The sequence below is a fragment of the Aedes albopictus genome, chromosome 3, assembly GCF_035046485.1.
Source record: "Aedes albopictus strain Foshan chromosome 3, AalbF5, whole genome shotgun sequence".
Classification (NCBI taxonomy): domain Eukaryota; kingdom Metazoa; phylum Arthropoda; class Insecta; order Diptera; family Culicidae; genus Aedes; species Aedes albopictus.
Genome location: NC_085138.1, coordinates 324,979,083 through 325,000,605, shown reverse-complemented (window position 1 = coordinate 325,000,605; position 21,523 = coordinate 324,979,083). Strand labels below are relative to the sequence as shown.

At 41.2% G+C, this 21,523-nt stretch overlaps 1 protein-coding gene across 2 annotated transcripts in view; it reads right to left on the bottom strand.

Annotated features, from left to right (window-relative positions):
- Positions 1–4,074: 4,074 nt before the first annotated feature.
- The window catches only part of LOC109426912 (uncharacterized), a 55,488-nt gene continuing 38,039 nt past the window's right edge, over positions 4,075–21,523 (bottom strand). For both annotated transcript variants that reach the window (XM_029865333.2, XM_029865334.2), the window contains 3 exons: positions 19,385–19,573; positions 18,433–19,308; positions 4,075–4,505 (listed from right to left, as the gene is read on the bottom strand). In XM_029865333.2, coding sequence (XP_029721193.1) covers positions 4,153–4,505; positions 18,433–19,308; positions 19,385–19,573 — 1,418 coding nt within the window. In that variant the 3' untranslated portion in view covers positions 4,075–4,152. The remainder of the gene's footprint in view (positions 4,506–18,432; positions 19,309–19,384; positions 19,574–21,523) is intronic.

The following is a 21,523-nucleotide window of genomic DNA, read 5'->3' as shown; positions in this document are numbered from 1 at the left end:
TTTTTCTGTGGTACATTTAGTGGAAAGAAAACATCCATTATGTTTGCTGTATGACCAGCCAAATCCCAGCCTGCAATGCGCAGCTCCTCGTTAGCACCAAATGTTCCTATATGTACACATAGCCTATAATATCCGTGGCCTTATATGGACAAGAAACGTGGATCATCTTCTAGGAGGATCTGCAAACACTTGAACCGACGCGTATTAAGGAAAGATGGGCAAACCAGGTGGAGCGTGATCTGGCGATCATTGTGTGTGATCGATGATGAAGAGAGGGCAGTATCCCTAGGGTGCCAATGGAATGTATGGGAAAAATTTTACCATCGAATTTCGAAAACGGGTAGCGCTCAAAAGTTTCGTCTTCCCAAAGAAAGTCACCATGCAAAATTTCAGCTCAATCGGACTTCGTTAAGGGGTGGCCCAAAGCGGTCAAATTTTGGCTGTTTTGAAACACGAAAAAAGTCCCAAGGTAGGGATACATGAAAATTTCGAAATCAAAAAATTTTTTTTGATGCCAAATGCCTTAAAAGTGCATGAAACGTCGAGATCTGGCGTTATCTCAAAAAATTTTTTTTGGAAAAAAATTGACTTTTTGGACTTAGAAAATTTTTGAGTTGGGGGAGTGAAATGAATTTGAAATGGAGGATTTGAATTTAGATGCTGAAATATTCATATCAATAGTACTGGAACATGTCTTATATCATCGTTGGCAACTGCTAGCATATTATATATCATATATCGTTAGGGTGGTTCACTTATTTTGCATTAGGGTGGTCCTTTTTGTAGAAAAATTTAAAAAATAAGATAATAGTATTAAAAAATCTCTTATATAACTGTAAGTCATTTTCAATGTTGAATATATATATAATATTTCATTAGTGTGGCTCATTTATTTTTAATTAGGGTGGTTCTTTGAGATGGAAATTAAGAACAAAAAAATATTTCCAGAAAATTTACCACTCATATTTTTGTATAATTTAAAATCATGATCCTTTATTGGCATGTAACACTTTGTTGGGATATTCCTAGACCAACATGTGGAAAGGGCGTAACAACCATTGCAAATTTCTGCTTCTCCTGTCGGGCATATCCCCAATTATTCATGAAATATTTTATTTTCTTTTTTAAATTTTGAATCTGTTTATTTTTTTGGTGCTTCACTTATTTTGCATAAGGGTGGTCCTTTTTGTAGAAAAATAAATGAAAAAAACGATAATAGTTTTTGTATTTGTATTGTATTTTCCGTTAGGGTTGTTTTTTTTTGGAAATTAAGATCAAAAAATACTTCCAGAAAATTCAACCACGTAATATTTTTCGTATAGCTTCAAGCCTTGATTTCCTACAAATCTTTCGGTGACTTATCTATAATGAGATTATTATCTCTCCTCTCGTTCTATTTCATTAATCACATAGTGATTAAAACCGATTTCTATCTACAGAATTAAATATTGTTAAATTTAGTAGTCCATAAAGAGATTAATTTACTAGAAAGGTTCATCTCATTGTAAGATTTTGAAAAGTTTTGTGAGACTAAATTCAAAAATTCGAGTAAACATTTTCAGCTGTTCCTATGAGGAAGAAGAGTTTAGTTTGAAGAGTAAACTGTTTTTTGAACCCCTAAGATGGGGAAGTTTTTCATTAATACGGTATTTGCAGATATAATTTACTTTTGCAATGGTCATGAATGTCCGTACTTAGCGGATGAAATTTATGCTCGCAGTTCCGCACGGAGCGTTAAAATTCACCCGAGTGAAATTCTCTCCGTGTGCTCAGTGTGGTACTGCGGTGCGGTTTTTTTGACAGTTCGAAAAGACATTTAAATTATTTCAACATCCATCAATCAGTTAAGATAGGAAGATTTAATAAATACGATGATTTCGGTGGTGAAAATCAATAGAGCATAATTTTCATACGCTTAGTGCGAACAAGCCTGTTCGTAGTAAAAGGGAATATTTGGTATAAATCGTTAGTTTACATGTTAATCGACCAATTTACACTTTGATTGCTTTAAAAAATAATTTCCATGCTTAATGGCTTTCAGTCAAAAATCCCAAAATCACATATTTTGCCCTATAAATTGAGGTATAGCTCAAAATCCTGACGTGCTGGAGCAAATCTGAGCCCGGATTCGGATTCACCGACCCAAAAACTGTCAGAGACACATAAGTTTGCTTTTGAGACAGACCAAAATTTATTTTTTTAATAAGTTCGCTTCTAAGACAGCTGACTGTCTTGTACAAATGAGTGCAGTTCAAGTGTAGAAATGTCGTTTGATTCGATTATGGATTTACCAGATACATTTTTTGATTATATGATATCAAAATATGGCTGAAAAGATATTGCGATCCTATCAAACATGTTTGTGCCTACGAACTTCAGACATTACGTATGTCGAACATACCATTTCGGTTGGTTATCCGAAAAACATCAACATTCGAGGAGAAGAACCAGTCATAGGCTGAAAATCTCGATAATAAAGATATATAAAAAAATCAACATTCGAGTTGATTTTATCAAATTAAGGTCATTGTTTACAGAAATTGCAGCACACGGAGACAGAAACCAGTTTTTCAATATATTTTCACAATGAATTCGATAAATCGTGCTAACTTTTGTTGAACTGGCTTAGGTAACGCAAAAGTGTGTCAGTAATGGAACATTTTTGAATAAATATTTTTTCCCATCTATCTCGTATTAAGTATGGAAAGCAGTGATCATAGAGGTCTTTCTTTTGTCAACGTGTGTTTAATTCCAACGTTAAATTATTGTATGTTTTGTATCACGTTAGAGTTTAGGTTCACTCACCACTTCGGTATGCAATATGGTAATCTTGTAGCTAAGGTATATTTTGTTTAGATAGATAGAAAGCAACCTACTGTTGTTCTTTCCCCATTGACGTAACTGTGTTTTCGGAAATGAAGCTGCCCAAGGCCAAGAATCTTTTAAGAAAAGATAAACAAAAAATTTTTGTTGCCAATCATCATCGCCTATCAAGCTGTCATAATTTGGATACGTTTAAAATCAGTTTATTATTCCTTATTTTAAACCATAGTAACAATCTGGACCAACATTTGTGTTGCAAACGCTTACTTTTCTCGTCCATCCTGGGCGTATCTCAATATTTTATGCAAACTTTTCCTTTTTCAGGTTAATCATCATCAAACTTTTCCCATTAACAGATAGAGGAGAGTCAGCTCTATCTGTTACTGGAAAAAGAATCCAGGGACATGAGAAGCAGAAATTGGCAATGGTTCTTACGTCCTTTCCGCATGTTGGTCTAGGAAAATCTTAACAAAGTTTTACATGCCAATAAAGGATCATGATTTTAAATTATACAAAAATATGAGTGGTAAATTTTCTGGAAATATTTTTTTGTTCTTAATTTCCATCTCAAAAGAACCACCCTAATTTATAATAAATGAGCCACCCTAATGATATATTATATATATATTCAACATTGAAAATGACTTACAGTTATATAAGAGATTTTTTAATACTATTATCTTATTTTTTAAATTTTTCTACAAAAAGGACCACCCTAATGCAAAATAAGTGAACCACCCTAACGATATATGATATATAATATGCTAGCAGTTGCCAACGATGATATAAGACATGTTCCAGTACTATTGCTATGAATATTTCAGCAACTAAATTCAAATCCTCCATTTCAAATTCATTTCACTCCCCCAACTCAAAAATTTTCTAAGTCCAAAAAGTCAATTTTTTTCCAAAAAAAATTTTTTGAGATAACGCCAGATCTCGACGTTTCATGCACTTTTAAGGCATTTGGCATCAAAAAAAAATTTTCGATTTCGAAATTTTCATGTATCCCTACCTTGGGATATTTTTCGTGTTTCAAAACAGCCAAACTTTGATCGCTTTGGGCCACCCCTTAGCGAAGTCCGATTGAGCTGAAATTTTGCATGGGGACTTTTTTTGAGGAGACGAAACTTTTGAGCACTACCCGTTTTTGAAATTCGAAAATTCGATTTTCATTGGCACCCTAATCCACCAATCAAGTATTGCTGTTACGGCATTCGGTATGATTTAGTCACTTAAACCGCAATCATCGAAAATTGTATCAAAAAATATATGCTTATACTCACTGGCAATAATATCTCCCGAAGTGCATGCAGCAACCGCCAGCCATCAGGATATCACTTCTTGGGCAGCGGCTTCCCTCTGTTTCCGGGCCGCCTTTCGATTCACGTACACCATCTCGACCATCCACATGATCAACGTCACAATGGTGAATGCATTGATGAACAAAATGCTTTTCGAGTAACTGCCCGATAGATCCCGGATCAGCCCAACCAGCGGCCCGATCGTCATCAGGATGATACCGTTCGTCATCATCTGGATGCTGGAAGCCGCTGGGAGACGTTTCAGCGGGATGTAGCTCGGTATCACCAAGCCCATGTACACCGTGCGGACTCCTTTGGCCACACCGAGGCAGAACGCCACCACGATCATTTCGGTGTAGTTTCGTGCGATTAGAATACCTGTGGGTAGGGGAGAAATGTTAGTAAACTTTTCAGTTTCTTCCTTCGTCCAAGTGTCTGACCCTCAATATTTCAAATTGCTGCTATTTTATCAATTTCGTAGGTTGAAGATTGCATCAATGGATGGAGGAGAGTATCCAAAATATATAGTCGTAATCATACCAGTAAAATAGACGAAGAATGAGAAGAAGTAGATAATCCAAACTGTTCTTGAATTAGGCAAAGTTACGCAATAGACGGGATAGGTGATCTAATAGTTACCGCTTTTTTTATTTTTATTAATGTGTATTTTAACTTAAATGCTAATTCTACACTCACAGTAGTTACCGCTTCTAATTTCATCCATATTCTCTCTTGAACGGCATTCACGCACCAACGTGAACCTCTGTCAAACAACCATTTCCCAAACATTCCAACATCTGTAACCTGTCGGTTACATCCAAAGATTTTATAATTTGTATGAGCCGAATGTTGGCGGAAATTTCATGTTTTTTTTAAATACCACAGTAGGATAACACGACTGAGAGGGTTGCTCCGCTACCAAAAGAGCAACATGACATTGCTGAAGGGGCAGAATATGGCCATCGTCAATATCATGTTTATGTGTGTCATGGCCGTGAATTCTGTTCCATGGGCGCTGCCATCTTCTAAATTGAAGATCTTTTTTGGGAGAAGAATATAGGCGTCCGTGTGAGAAACACCGATCTTACGATCGGCAAAAAGTAGTGCCACGTAGTTTTGCTATACCCCCCCCCCCCTTCCGATGGCGGGAATTGGGGCAACGGCCTACTACCGTTCAGGACCTCTTCCCGTATTATAAAATACGGCCTCACACGGGTCGACTCGGAAGTCAAAATGGCTTCCGAGTCTAACAGCCAAAGACGACCTTACGTCCGATTCCGGACGAATCCCTCGGGCCCCAGGCCCTGATCATCAAGGAGGATCCTCTCTCGGCACGGTCACTCCGGTATCGTCCTAAGCCGTGCCGATATCGACAATGAGAGAAGACGCCTGTTAGCACCAAGCCAGCAATGCCGCTGGAAAGATTCCGATGCCATTCCGGATGAATGTGCATCCCCAAGCAGCCCCGCTGCGAGGATCCGGTCCCACGGTAGGGCTATCACATTTGTGCGTAACCGTGGGGGCCAACGCCGAAGGAGCAGAGCAGTGAGTACACAGTGACGATCGATCTCCTCTTATACACGCCACACAAAATGTGAAAATATGGCCATACGTAGCACCTTTTTCCAACACAGCCTCCCTTATCGTTACACCTGGAAATCACCACAGCAGACGGAATCTCAAATCGACCACGTTCTGATTGACGGACGGCACTTCTCCGACATTATCGACGTCAGAACCTATCGTGGCGCCAACATCGACTCCGACCACTATCTGATGGTCAAAATGCGCCCAAAACTCTCGGTCATCAACAATGTACGATACCGGCGACCGCCACGGTACAACCTAGAGCGACTGAAGCAACCGGATGTCGCCTCAGCATACGCGCAGAATCTCGAGGCCGTGTTGCCAGACGAGGGCGAGCTCGATGAGGCCCCTCTAGAGGACTGCTGGAGTACAGTGAAAGCAGCCATCAACGACGCAGCCGAGAGCACCATCGGGTACGTGGAATGGAATCGACGAAACGAATGGTTCGACGAAGAGTGCAGAACGGTTTTGGAAGAGAAGAATGCAGCGAGGGCGATAATGCTGCAGCAAGGGACTCTACAGAACGTGGAACGTTATAAACAGAAGCGGAAACAGCAGACCCGCCTCTTTCGGGAGAAAAAGCGCCGCCTGGAAAAAGCGGAGTGTGAAGAAATGGAACTGCTGTGCCGTTCCCAAGAAACACGGAAGTTCTATCAGAAGCTCAACGCATCCCGCAACGGATTCGTGCCGCGAGCCGAAATATGCAGGGATAAAGACGGAGGCCTCTTGACGGACGGACGTGAGGTGATCGAAAGGTGGAAGCAGCACTTCGATCAGCACCTGAACGGCGTGGAGAACGTAGGCACGGGAGCCCACGGCAACGGAAGAAACGACGACGCCAGTGCAGCGGAGGACGGAAATGAACCAACTCCCACGCTGAGGGAAGTTAAGGATGCCATTCACCAGCTCAAAACCAACAAAGCAGCTGGTAAGGATGGTATCGCAGCTGAACTCATCAAGATGGGCCCAGAAAAGTTGGCCACCTGTCTGCATCGGCTGATAATCAGGATCTGGGAAACCGAACAGCTACCGGAGGAGTGGAAGGAAGGGGTAATCTGCTCCATTCATAAGAAAGGCGACCATTTGGAATGTGAGAACTTGAGGGCGATCACTATTTTGAATGCTGCCTACAAAGTGCTATCCCAGATCATCTTCCGTCGTCTGTCACCTAAAACAAATGAGTTCGTGGGAAGTTATCAAGCCGGCTTCATCGACGGCCGGTCGACAACGGACCAGATCTTCACCGTACGGCAAATCCTCCAGAAATGCCGTGAATACCAGGTCCCAACGCATCACCTGTTCATCGACTTCAAAGCGGCATACGACAGTATCTTTTTAGATTCGACTGTGATAGATTTTAGCTTGAAAATGGCTGATTTTTGTCAAGACTGGAAGAGCCATTTTCAAGCTACGACAGTATCGACCGCGAAGAGCTATGGAGAATCATGGACGAAAACGGCTTTCCTGGGAAGCTGACTAGAATGATTAAAGCAACGATGGACGGTGTGCAAAACTGCGTAAGGGTTTCGGGTGAACTATCCAGTTCATTCGAATCTCGCCGGGGACTGCGACAAGGTGACGGACTCTCATGCCTACTCTTCAACATCGCTCTGGAAGGTGTGATGGGACGAGCCGGGCTCAACAGCCGGGGAACGATTTTCACAAAATCCGGTCAATTTGTGTGCTTTGCGGACGACATGGACATTATCGCTAGAACATTTGGAACGGTGGCAGAGCTGTACACCCGCCTGAAACGCGAAGCAGCAAAGGTCGGACTGGTGGTGAATGCCTTAAAAACAAAGTACATGCTGGTAGGCGGAACCGAAAACGACCGGATCCGTCTGGGTAGTAATGTTACGATAGACGGGGATACTTTCGAGGTGGTGGAGGAATTCATCTACCTCGGATCCTTACTGACGGCTGACAACAGTGACAACAACGTGAGCCGTGAAATTCGGAGGCACATCATCAGCGGAAGTCGGGCCTACTACGGGCTCCAGAAGAAACTGCGGTCGAAAAAGATTCACCCACGCACCAAATGCACCATGTACAAAACGCTAATAATGGCGGAGAAGAATGAACCACGAGCTCGCTGCACTTTACGGCGAACCCAGCATCCAGAAGGTGGCCAAAGCCGGAAGGATACGGTGGGCAGGGCATGTTGCAAGAATGCCGGACAACAACCCTGCAAAGCTGGTGTTTGCAACTGATCCGGTTGGTACAAGAAGGCGTGGAGCGCAGAGAGCACGATGGGCGGACCAGGTGGAGCGTGACTTGGCGAGCATCGGGCGCGACCGAGGATGGAGAGCGGTAGCCACGAACCGTGTATTATGGAGAAATATTGTTGATTCAGTTTTATCTTGAATTTGATGTAATACTAAATAAATGAAATGAATGAAAATGTGAAAACTACACCCACACGTCACAGAATAGGACAAATAAATGTTTAAAGAACATGAAAATTCGGTGTTTCCATACTTTGTCACGCGTTCCCTTGATCACCCAGTAGTAAGCCGACTCTGAGACCCAGCTCGAGGATTTTCTTGCTGCTGCTAGCTTGTACGGGTTAGTAGTTGGCAGGCAGCTAGTTACACATCCACATGAACTTGCGCAGACGCAATGGTAAATTGGGCAAGGAGTTGCATCATCATTTCCTCCCCTTTCCTTACATTGTATTGACCTGACGCAGCTGGTGCCGTTTCTCCTAAAAATAGAAAGATCGCCAACACTTACACACTAAAGTGTTGGGCAGAGGTGGACACAATATTGCTACCGTCCAACATAAAGATGCCTGTAAGTGCCAAGCTGCTATCTCATTGGTACCTCGAGTAAGTGTAGCTAATCTGGCGACACTGGAGTACAAACTACAGGCGTTTCAAGTCTCAAGTTCTAGTTTCGTAGGTTTGCGAAACAGTAAGTATAATTCGTAGAACATTTCAAATCAACCTCTATCATAGAGGCTCATCTGGATGGAATGAAGTGAAAAGTCAAATCGTTTGTTGGTATGAAAAGTACGTTCTAAGAGGTTTTAGAGGCATTCTCGGGGACTCAGAGTTCCATGGGGTTTTCGAATGAGTTTTAGAGGTTTCTGAAGTTCCGAGGGTTTACAAAAAGTTTTCGAGGGGTTTCATGGAGTTAAAAAGAGATTTCGTAGGGGTTTCTGTTGGAGATCACAGTAACAGTTTACTGTTTGGACCTATAAATCAAATGATGAGGTTATATAATGAACAATGTGAGTCCATTGACTTCGGTATGTCGAAAGCTAAGCTTAAGAGACAATTGAATGTAATTCGTTACTAAAAAAAATAATGTTAGGTTAAGAAAACATAGTTGTAACAAATGGTCTACATATGATTGACGACGAATAAATAAATAAATAAATAAATAAATAAATAAATAAATAAACCGGCATCTAGACCGGCATTTATAGTGAGCCATGACACACTGACCTCTATAACACTTTCTCACTTTATACTCTTTTAACATTTTACTCTCAACCAAGAAGGAAGTCCAATAAACATTAAGCTGGTTAACCCCTGAAGTTTCAATTCATAAGCGGTTATGGACCACACACGGAAGGAAGTATTCTACGGAATTCCCCAATACACGGGCACCGGCTATGAAAACTGGAAGTTTCCTTCTGAGAGAGAAGTACCTGAAGTTCGTTGGCTTGATGGAAGTTCTCAAGAAGGAAGCCCCAGCAGTAGAAGCCGAATTGACGAAGTTCAACGAACAGTCTGAGAGGCCGTGAATCTCATCATTTCGTTCATCCACGATGACATGCTGGACCTGATTCGGGAGAAGAATACCGCCAAAGGAATCTGGAGTAGCCTCGAAAATGTTTATGCAAGGTAGTCTGTATCGTCTCAAACACTGGTTGGGAAGCAACTTGCCAAGTTGAAGATAACGAAAGGAACATCCGTCGAAGAACATTTGAAGACCTTTGATGAACTGATCCATCTACTGAAGTCCGCAGGAATGATGTTAGAATAATGTGATCTGGTCTCTCAATTGTTCGTAACCCTTCCTGAAACGTATGACCCCCAGGTAACCGCTTTGGAGAATTTCGAAGAAGGTAAGCTAACGCTGGACGTAGTTCGGGAACGACTTCTGACCGAAGAATTGAAGAAAAGCGACCGGATGATCGACACGATCAATGAGTAGCCTGCAGCGTTTGTCGGAAACAGAATCGAAACCACATTTAAGGAGAAGCCTGGTAGCATTTGACAAGCAGAAGAGTCGGAAGTTCACCGGAAGATGTAACATGGCCAAGAATTGTCGGTTCAATATTCAAGCCGAGGTCAATATAGCTAGTGGAGGCAAGGCCATAGCATTCATGTCGAGTAGGAAAACTTCTGGAGATCCTCGGAGGAAGCTCGTTTAAGCTCGACTCCGGCGCTAGTGACTATATGACCAATGAGGAGAAATGCTTCAAGAAGCTGGTCAAGCTGAATCTACCGATCATCATTAATGTTGCCAAAGACAATGAATCCGTCGAAGCCTGGGGCTGGGACAAAGGTAGTCTCGTTGGCGTTGACGCCAGCGGCACTCAAGTTACCATCAAAGATGTTTTTATGTACCTGATCTGCAAGCAAATCTGTTTTCGGTGAGGACATTGAGGTAACGATTGGGAAATCATCTGCGACGATGGAACTAGATGGAGAAGTAATCGGAGCATGCCCACTGCGGGGCGAATTCTACGAGCTAGATGTCTTATGCATATGGATCGGCGAATATTTGTGAATCTGAAAAACCAGATGAAGTTTCAATTGACCAAGGTTTCAAACAAAAGGGGGAAGATCCAGATAATAAATATGAAAGCACGATATATCTTATAAGAACGACGTCACATGTTTACGTTCAAAATGGATGTTTACTACTTAGGTAACTAGCCCGCCTTGTGATTGTATGTAGTGGATACACTGACATCTCTGACACTTTCTTACTTTATGTATGTATGTATGTAGGTAGCCACCATCCTAGCTTGAGTCTTGCTCTGCATGCAGTTCCACTTAACAGTGAAGAATAAATTTCATTACCGCTCTGAATTCTACATACCGCTGTATGAAGGGCCAAAAGGGGGTGTGGCGGACCCGTAAGTAGAGACACTTACGCGAAATCCGCGGGTTTCTAAGAATCTCCTTCCAACAGTATGTTCCAACAGGGTGAATAATGAGATTCACATCACTTGTCAAGCTTTCTACGGGATGGTTTGTCACAAGAAGGGCGCGTCAAATCCATTGCAACTGTTGGGATAGAAGAACCCATCTACAAGGATGTTATAGTATCTTCTCACCTCACTTCGGCTGGCAATCCACTCCGTCGTACAGTTACAACTTCAATGATGCCCTGATGCTCCCTCCCGACCCCATATAGTCATATAGTTACATAGTTATATAGTTATACAGTTATAAAATCATATAGTTATATAGTTATATAGTTATACAGTCATATAGTTATATATTTTTATAGTAGTATAATTATGTAGTATAATTCAATATGATGAAATATAATGATGCAATGTTATTCAATAAGTAAATAATAATGAAATGTAATGTATATCATGTATCATATGTATATGTATATGTATATGTATATGTATATGTATATAATGTATATAATGAAGCACCCTCCCAACCCCATATAGTTATATATTCCATGTTTCAGTTCATTATAATTAGATGTATTATTCTGATAAGATATGATCAATCAACTAAAATAAATGAAATAAAATGTAATGATGTAAAATGAAGCAAAATGAGATATGGTATCAATTTGTAGATAAATTGAATGAATATTATTTGCTGTCGATTCCTTTCGTGATCTGGATGATATGATGGGACATTATTACATATATATACATTAATAATCGGTAAACGCGATAGCTTTTATATTATTATGATCAACCCTCTGACACTTTCTTACTTTATACTCATTTAACATTTTACTCTCAACCATGAAGAAAGTCCAATAAACATTAAGCTGGTTAACCCCTGAAGTTTCAATTTATAAGAGTTTCTGAGGGGTCCCGTCAATATCAGGGGATTTCAGGGGCACTTTGAGAACACTTTTTGGGAAACAGGAGGGTCCCAGGGGGTTGTTGCAGGAGGTCTTAGGTGGTTTAGAGATATTTCAGGGGTGTTCCAGTGGAAGAAGTATAAGGAACCCTCAGAGGTTTGGGGAGGTTTTTAGGCGTCGTTTCCGGTATTCAGGGGTCTCAGGGAGTTTCAAGAGTTTCACAAGTGCAGGAGTATTTCAAGGGGTCCCAATAGGTTTCAGGGACATTTCAGAAGCCCTAAAGGGCCTGTCCATACGTAGACTCTTAAGGATGGACGGGGGCGTAGGTCCAAAATCTACGCTCTATATAAATTTCGGAAATTTTTATGAACAAAAGTCTACAAGGGAGAGGGGGTCTGAGATGGCCAAAAATCAGTCTACGTAGTTTATGGACAGCGCCAAAAGGGATCTAGGGGGTTCCCAGGGGCGTTGCTCAATTGTTTCGGATGGTGTCAGGTGATTTTAGAGGCTCGCATGGGGTTTCAGCAGGTTTCCAGAGGCATTTCAGGGATGTTTAAAAGAACCAAGTGGTTTAGGGGCATCGCAAGGGTTGTTCTAGACCGCTTCAGGAGATGTTGAGATGTTTCATGACGTAAAAGGGGTTTTCAAAGGGTGGTTGTTTCAACAGATTTCAGGTTTCGTTGGCGTTTTAATGGGATTACGCGGATTTCAGGAGCGTTTCAATAGTATCAAGGGGGTTTCAGGGACATTTCAAGGGGCTCTGAAGACAATTCATGGGGCCTCAGGAGCTTTTAAAATATGTTACAAAGGGTTTCATGGGCGTTTCAAGGCATTTCAGAGAGTTTCAGTGGTTTTCAGAAAAGTTTTGGGCGTGTTCCGAGAGTTTAAATAAGCATTTGATAGCATTTAAGGTGCGTTTCTGGGGATTGCTGGAGCCTTTCGAATTCGTTCCAAGGGGTTTCAAGAGCATTTCACCGCTTCCCCAACGACTGTGTTGAGGAAGAACAACTGCTACCTGGAAAGCGATCAAACGCGTCGTTCGCATTCTGTTTGATACAACGAATAACTACAGTAGAGGTACATGCTCGAAAACGACTCACTCAAAGTGCAAATTTTCGGTAATACCAATCCGTGTGGTCAATTATGATTTTCAAGTAACTCATCGTACATATGTGCCTGTACGATAAGCAAACAGTTTCAAACAATAAATAAATCGCTTTCGGTTCGCTTGCGGTTTAAGGGGAAGATGGTATAGATCGATGAGATTTTAATTACCTTAACTAAACTTAAATGCCGGTTCATTAATTGGCTCGGTAGCTTAGTTGGTAAAGCACTTGTCTAGCGAATAAGGGTCGTGAGTTCAAATCTCACCTGAGTTGTGGATTTTTTCCCAATTTAACCAATAATTTACCCATCTGTACATATGTACATTGAGTTACTTGAAAATCATAATTAACCACACGGATTGGTATTACCGAAAATTTGCACTTTGAGTGAGTTGATTTGAAATATCCTCACTTTCAGGTATCTGAGGTTTGTTTAAGAGTGTTAATAAGGGAAGGGAGGGGGAGTAGTAAGGGTTGAATCTATGGGTTAGTGGGGAAGGGGACAAAGGATGGGTTATGGGGAGCAGAGTGCATACTGTTTCCAAGGAAAATCGCAGAGGATATTTTGGGGTGTTTAGGATTGTTTAGACAGACGAAGCGAAAGATCAAGGAGACTGTCAATACCCCACAGGTCCATAAGGCAAGATGGTGTAGAGATAGATGTCCCAGGACACCCAAGCACTTTCGCGCGTAAAGGCTTTAATATTTACGAGCGTAATCGATTGACTGTTGTTACATTACTGATACGATGCAACATCTTACAGGTGTATGGAGTATTGTTCTGTAAATGAATAGTTTTCAAACATTATTTCTCGCGCTTAGTATCATACAGGCGTATCTACAGTGATCGATTTCTCTTCATCGATTATCTCTTTGGTTAATAACTTGCCCCGCAAATAATTTTCGGTTATTTTTGTTGTTGCAGATGCTAGCCCTACTCGTCCTTTACCGAAATGCACCGAGAGATCATCCGAACATTGAACGTATTTTCCGGAATAATCTGAAGAGAAAATCGACGAAGAGAAATTGATCATTGTAGATACGCCCGTATGATACTAAGCGCGAGATTTCCAATTTTGATCTCCAAGAACTTCCGCGAGTAAAGAACTGAAGATCAACAAACCTAGCCAATGTTTTCTTGCTAAATTACCGATTCGTTGCAACATCCCAGAGGTCCAATGAACATTGTAATGAAGAGTATTCATTTCCGAAGATATGCTATGTCTTCCATGCACTTTCGCAAATTAAGGTTTTAAGATCTACCAGCGTACTCAATGGATTGTTCTTACATAACTGATACGTTGCAACATGCCACAGATCCATGGAGCATGGTTCTGTAGAGAACTACTTTCTAAAGATGATCTAGGTTATTCAAGAACTCCCACGAGTAAAGGCCTTAAGATCTACAAGCGTAATCAATGGTTTGTTGTTACATTACTGATACGTTGTAACATCCTACAGGTCCCTGGAACCATTTTTCTGTGAAGAACTAATTTCCAAAGATGTTCTAGGTCCTCCAAGAATTTTCACGAGTAAAGACCTGAAATTCCAGGAGCAGTTACTAGAAGATCCTTGAAAGCCTCCTTAGGGGGTCCTGAAGAAATTTGTGGAAAAATCCCTGAAGAAATCCTAAAAGGGATTTAGTGAGATGATTTCAAACCGGCTTCGTCAAAGACTCCCCCTTTTTTATCTTCACTCTGGACCAAGGTTATCAGTGGAATACCCTATTTTCACCCCAGTGCCGCTTGGTAAGAGATTTTTTTTACTAAAATCTTTACTTGGTGTAGATAAAATAGCTAATGTTACAAATATAGACTTGAAATTTGGAACATCGGGGTAGTTTAGAAGACATGAAATATCTTAAAATAGCTTGGAGCGGCCTTTGAAATTCCAACAGGTTCATGGATTCCGGTAGGTGATGCTATTTGTTGTTTGTTATTGAAAAAAACAGTTCTGACAACCTAGAATATCCCTGGTTATAAATTAATAAAGAATACTATTCAAATACGTATGACTGTTACGGTTAACTATATGTAAAAGCAACATCTAGCAGCACCCGAATTGTTTACTCCTTCCTAAAATTCCTCCTTTCTTAGAAGTAGCATTCTGGAAGAGTAAATTTGCATTTTTGCCTTTCTCGTACACCAAGGTGTACCGAAAGGCTATATGTTCACTCCAAAAATGAAAATTTGATAGAGCCCCCGGAGGGGTCAAGTGTTATATACCAATCGACTCAGCTCGATGAATTGAGGTGATGTCTGTGTGTATGTATGTGTGTGTGTGTGTATGTATGTGTGTGTGTATGTGTACAAAAAGGTCACCTCATTTTTAGATAGTAAATATGAACCGATTTCAACGACCGATGGTTCATTCAACGGGGTACATTGTCCCATTGTTTCCTATTGAAAATGGTTCAGATCGGTCCAGCCGTTCCGGAGTTATGGCCATTTAGGTGTTCCGGACCGGTACCCCAGGAAGGGGGCAGATATGAAAATGCAACAAACCCATGCATGCGACCCATCAAACTACGGCATTTTCGGTTATCTGATAAACGGGAAGTAGGAAAATAGTCTCCGGTAGTGTTCCGGAACCGGTTCCGGGTGTCCCGCCGCAAGTGGCCAAATAAGAAAGTGAACATAACCCATGCATGCGACACGTCAAATAGCGGCTTTTTCGATAACCAGTTGAATGGTAAGTAGGAAAATAGTTTCAGACCATGTTTGAACCGGTACTGTTCCGGAACCGGTTCCGGATGTCCTGTCGGAAGTGGCCAATTAAAAAAGTGAACCAAACTCAGGCTTGCGACACATCAAAGAGCGGCTTTTCCGATAACCAGATGAACGGTAAGCAGGAAAATAGTTTAAGACCATGTTTGAACCGGTAGTGTTTTGGAACCGGTTCCAGATGTCGTGCCGGAAGTGGCCAATTTAAAAAGTGTACCAAACCTAGGTATGCGACACATCAAAGAGCGGCTTTTTCGATAGCCAGATGAACAGTAAGCAGGAAAATAGTTTTAGACCATGTTTCAACCGGTTGGGTTCCGGAACCGGTTCCGGATGTGCTGCCGGAAGTGGCCAATTAAAAAAGTGTACCAAACCTAGGCATGCGACATATGAAAGAGCGGCTTTTTCGATAACCAGATGAACGGTAAGCAATAAAATAGTTTCAGACCATGTTTCAACCGGTTGTGTTCCGGAACCGGTTTCAGATGTCCTGCCGGAAGTGGAAAATTAAAAAAAGTGTTCCAAACCTATGCATGCGACACATCAAATAGCGGCTTTTTCGATAATAGTTTCAGACCATGTTTGAACCGGTTGTGTTCCGGAACCGGTTCCAGATGTCCTGCCGGAAGTGGCCAATTAAAAAAAGTGTACCAAACCTAGGCATGCGACACATCAAAGATCGGCTTTTTCGATAACCAGATGAACAGTAAGCAGGAAAATAGTTTCAGACCATGTTTGAACCGGTTGAATTCCGGAACCGGTTCCGGATGTCCTGCCGGAAGTGGCCAATTAAAAAATTGTACCAAACCTGAGCATGCGACTCATCAAAGAGCGGCTTTTTCGATAACCAGATGAACGGTAACCAAGAAAATAGTTTCAGACCATATCTGAACTAATTGTATTCCGGAACCGGTTCCGGATATCCTGCCGGAGAGGCCAATTAAAAAAGTGAACCAAATCCAGGGGATGCGACACATCAAAGAGCAGCTTTTTCGTTAACCAGATGAACGGTAAGCAAGAAAATAGTTTCAGACTATATCTGAACTAATTGTACTCCGGAACCGGTTCCAGATGTCCTTCCGGAAGTGGCCGAAATTAAAAAGGTGAATCAAACCCACGCATGTGACACATCGAAGAGCGGCTTTATCGATAACCAGATGAACGGTAAGCAGGAAAATAGTTTCATACCGTATCTAAACCGGTTGTGTTCCGGAACCGGTTCCAGGTGTCCCGTCGGAAATGACCAATTAAAAAACTTAACCAAACCCATGCATGCGAAACATCAAATCATCAAAAATGTTCGTTATCCAGATAAACGGGCAGCAAGAAAATAGTCTCTGACCACACTTAAGATTACCGGCAGTGTTGCAGAATCAGGATTGGATCCATTGCTGAAATTACGCAGGTGAACAAAATCGATGCAAGTGAATTACACATATTAATTAAAGAACAAAATCTTGATAAAAATTAAAGCGATCTTGTCAAATTACATCATTCTTGAGGCGTCATTATGCAGTAGGATTGATCAACGTTGTATGGAAAAAAATAAATTTTATAGCAACAATCCCCTTTTGCGTCTACAGTTACTGTGAACAATTTTGATGCAGCTGGTTGAGCCCTCGCGCTCTATAACACGGTTGAAATTTGAATGGGCTTTAATATGGGAAATTTCGCTTGCTTGCACTTTTTTTTGTCAAATTTTACATGAATATTATAACTAATGATAATAAAATATAGGCTAAAGTGCGCAGAAAAAAAATTGCCGAAATGTCTTGATAATGATCGGCGTCCAGTGCTAGTGAAGGTGGTCAAGCAGTCAACTGAGAGGTTTGATATTTTTCAGCTCGGCCAATACGTTTAGCATAGCGTCGGAATATGAGCCATCAATAAGTTTCCAAATTCAATTTTGGCTTTGATAAAATTCTTGCTTTTCTGAATAAGGCTGACACAAATTTCGATTTTCTCTTAAGTCCAGAGGGGTCCGCCCTTGGAAATTTTGGTCGGAATTCAACATTTTGAAGAAGGGCACAAATAAATAAACCAATAATTGTTTCAATTTTAAAGTGAAACTCGAGTCTTTCAGATTTTTTTTTATCAAAACCGATGAGTTAAACGATTTTGCTTATTTTTTTGAGAATTTTTTCATCAAATACATTTATTATTTATCAACTGCACTCCCCATTGACGTGTCAACGAGCAATGTGCCAAAAGAAGAAAATGAGATTTATTCCGTTCAAGAGTATTCTCAGGATTCAGGAACACTTCGGCTTATGGCCGGAAAAAAATGTTGACTACACATTTGACGAGAAAGGCACTATCACCACTAGGTGGATTAATCTGGTTTTTTTTTGCTATAGACAGTGTTCACTAACATTTCTTACTATTTCAATCATGATTAAATCTTAATGATCGTTTGAAATTGATTTTTAACAAAGCAGCAATATGATAATAGACAATAAAGTAACAATGTGCAAATTAACTGAAATGCGGTTAACCTTTCAGGACGCATGCCATCAAGCAGCTGAAACTGCATCGCGCACGCGTTGCTTACGACGATCGAGGTTTTTTTTTAGTATACCGCATTTAGTTTACCACTGGACTGCGCACTGAGTCTTCATAAGTGCGAAAACGTAAATAAAACTGCGCGATTGCATAAAATCAAATTGATGTCTTCGGCGCACTATTTCTTCGATGTATGCTGAATTAGTGCTCTGAAGACACCAAGTTGATTGGATGCAATTGCGCACTTTTATTTGCATTTTCGCACTCGTGAAAACTAGTGCGACAGTCCAGTGGTGAACTAAATTCGCTATAGTGTTGTGCTTTTTACAACGGCGCACGTCCTGAAAGGTTAAAATTATGTATACTTACTAAACCTAGTAAGTATCAGCAGGCTCAGGGCGATCATGTACATGATTCGCGGAGTCAGCTTCAGCGAGTCCCCAATGAACGGTGAAATGAACCGGAACATCAAATCCGCAACCGCCAGGGTCGACATAATGGATGCAATCTGTTCCGTCTCGTAACCCAGATCGTTGAGGATGAACGGCGTCAACAGGGAGAAGTTAATTTCGGCAAACACGGCGATCGACATTCCCAGCATCATGTTGACGTATATTCTGTCCCGGAGGAGGGTGAGATCAAAGAGAGTGACTATTTTTTGCGATAGGGTTTTTCGTTTATCCTCGTTCGAGTGACTAGGGTTTTCTTTGGCGTCCACGTTGCTGAAATCGAATTTGGTGGTTTTTTGAACTTGCGACTTTGGAGATGTGGGGTTTTCTAGTTGTCGCATAATTGACGGCATACGGTTATCATCCGTGAGGTCTTGATTTTCACTCAAGACCGGAAGCTTTGGTTGGGAGATGACATGCATTGGGACGCTGAAATCTCGGACACTTGCATGAGAACTTCTGCGAGATGCTGGATGCCGATCGTCGAACAGCTTCATTGAACTGCCCAAGTGTACCGAGTCTTCCGATTTCTCGAACCATCGCTTGGTTCGAGGAGAGAACCTAGCTGCAGATGACTTCCGCCTAGGGAAGCCATTGTCCAGAGAATTTCTCCTTTCTCGCTCCCGTTCTTTTTCATCGAAAATTTTCATTGAACTCCCCAGATTCACCGTTTCGGTTGACCCCGATTGGAACCACCTCTTCTTCTCCGGTTGCTTGTGTGGGTCCAGATTCTGTGAGTACGTCTTGAGCAGCAACATCTCCGCGATCGATGGTCGCCGCTGCATGGGATGAAGAACTGGTTAAAGTTTTTTGGGGGAATTAATAGAAATCATTCAGTGCCAGTCTCCACATTGGTCCGAGTGCAAAATTACCTTCACTTTTGGTGCGCGGCAGCAACATGGGTGGGGCCATTGAATCACGACGGCGCAACTGCGACGTCTGTTCGAAGCCGTAGATGCTCTGAGCATCCATATCGTGCTCAGCAAAGTAGCTGTGCTTTTCGAGATAGTCGTCTTCATTGTCGGACTCCAACTCCCATTTGCTGTCGATTCGTTGAGGAGCTGGTAACGAAATTAGATACGACAGCTGTTAGTTAAATGACATTAGTTTATTACCTACTTAAATAGATTTCATGGTTTAGGTCATGAGCTGGAGGGCCCATATAGCCGAGGCGGTAAACGCACGGGTATTCAGCATGACCATGCTGAGGGTGACGGGTTCGATTCCCGGTCGGTCCAGGATCTTTTCGTAAAGGAAACTTCCTTGACTTCCTTGGGCATAAAGTATCTTCGTGCCTGCCACACGATATACGCATGCAAAATGGTCATTGGCAGAGGAAGCTCTCAGTTAATAACTGTGGAAGTGCTCATAGAACACTAAGCTGAGAAGCAGGCTTTGTCCCAGTGAGGACGTTTACGCCAAGAAGAGGAAGAGGTCATGAGCTGGTCAGTTTAGGGTTTCAAAGGAATCCAAGGAATTCAATGGCGTCATGGAGTTTCAAGGTGTATCAGGGGGCTTTTGGATTTAATGAGTTTCAAGGAGTTTCAAGGTGTATCAGGGGGCTTTTGGGAGGTTTGAAGGCATTTTAGGGCGTTTCAGGTATTCTCAGGGAGTTTCAGAGCGATTTAAATGGCGAATTCAGAGACGCATTCGGTGTTTGGAGTTTCAGAGGTGTTGAGGAATGGGATGTCATAAAATTTTATTATCTGTATTAACGAGATTTATTTCATAAGGGTTTGGAGGTGTTTTTAGAGGTGTCACTGGATTTAGGGTATTTTCGTGCATTTCTTGAAGTTTTAGGGGGATTCATAACGTAGGAAAACTGGAAATATTTGTATTTGAGACTTTATTGGCAACCTAGAACATCCTGAACACCGTGAAGTTTGAAGAAACGAAATAATTGACATACCAGTTGTTCTAAAAGATGCATTTGGATATGGGTTACGTTCATATGTATTCATTTAACCATCTTTAAGAATACCAAAAGGTGTTTTATATTTTGGGATGTTCTAGGTGCTCCAAACTGTCCCGTAGTGAAGGCCTTTAAATCTACAAGAATAATTTTATGTGTTTTCACCATAAATAAAAGCATTGCATAATCTACTGGGATCCGTGAAGCTCTTGAAATCAGTATTTGCATTGCATTGCATAATCTACTGGGATCCGTAAAGCTCTTGAAATCAGTAATGTCTTCTATGGACACTATAGGGATATTCCAAGTTAGCCAAACTATCTTGGATTTCAGAACTTCCAGTCTACAGAATATTCCAGTCCAGGGATATTCCAGGTCAGCCAAACTATCTTGGAGTTCAACCTTCGGATCTTCACTCGTAACAGTAGCTATATCTGATAATGTTGCATAATCAACCGCGGTTACTGAGCCAACCTGAAGTCCACTAGATATAATTATAAACCTTCGAGACATTTAGGGTCGTCCAAACTGTCTTAAAGTTAAGCTCTCGACAGTAACAGTAGTTAATGAACTGTAACATTATACATCCAACTGTAATATGTAATTCCTCTGGCATTTCATGAGTCATTCCATGATATTTTTGAGATATTCCAGATCAACCAAACTACTCTGGAGACCAGCTTCAGATAATTACTTATGATATCAGCTTTTGCCACTACGTTAAGTAGTGTTACATAATCAACTGTATTTACCAAAGTAGTTCGAAGAACAATCCCAAGAAACAGAAGTAGCTGAACAACAATTTCTTAAGCTGAAGTTTGCTTAAGAGTGGTTAGTTCCACTCTTATACAGCATAAATGTTTGTTGGGATAAGCGTTGTTATATATTTTTGGGATATTATGGATCATCCTCACTGTTATGGAGCTTAGTTGATAAAAACAACTTATAACATAAGGTGATTTCGTTTTAGATAGTAACGTTGAACAACCAAATAGGTTCCATGAACCTCTTAACTCTCACGGGTCATTCCATGATAGTTTTGTGATAATTCAGGTCATCCAATCTTTCATGGAGTACACATTTTTATATCTACACTTGC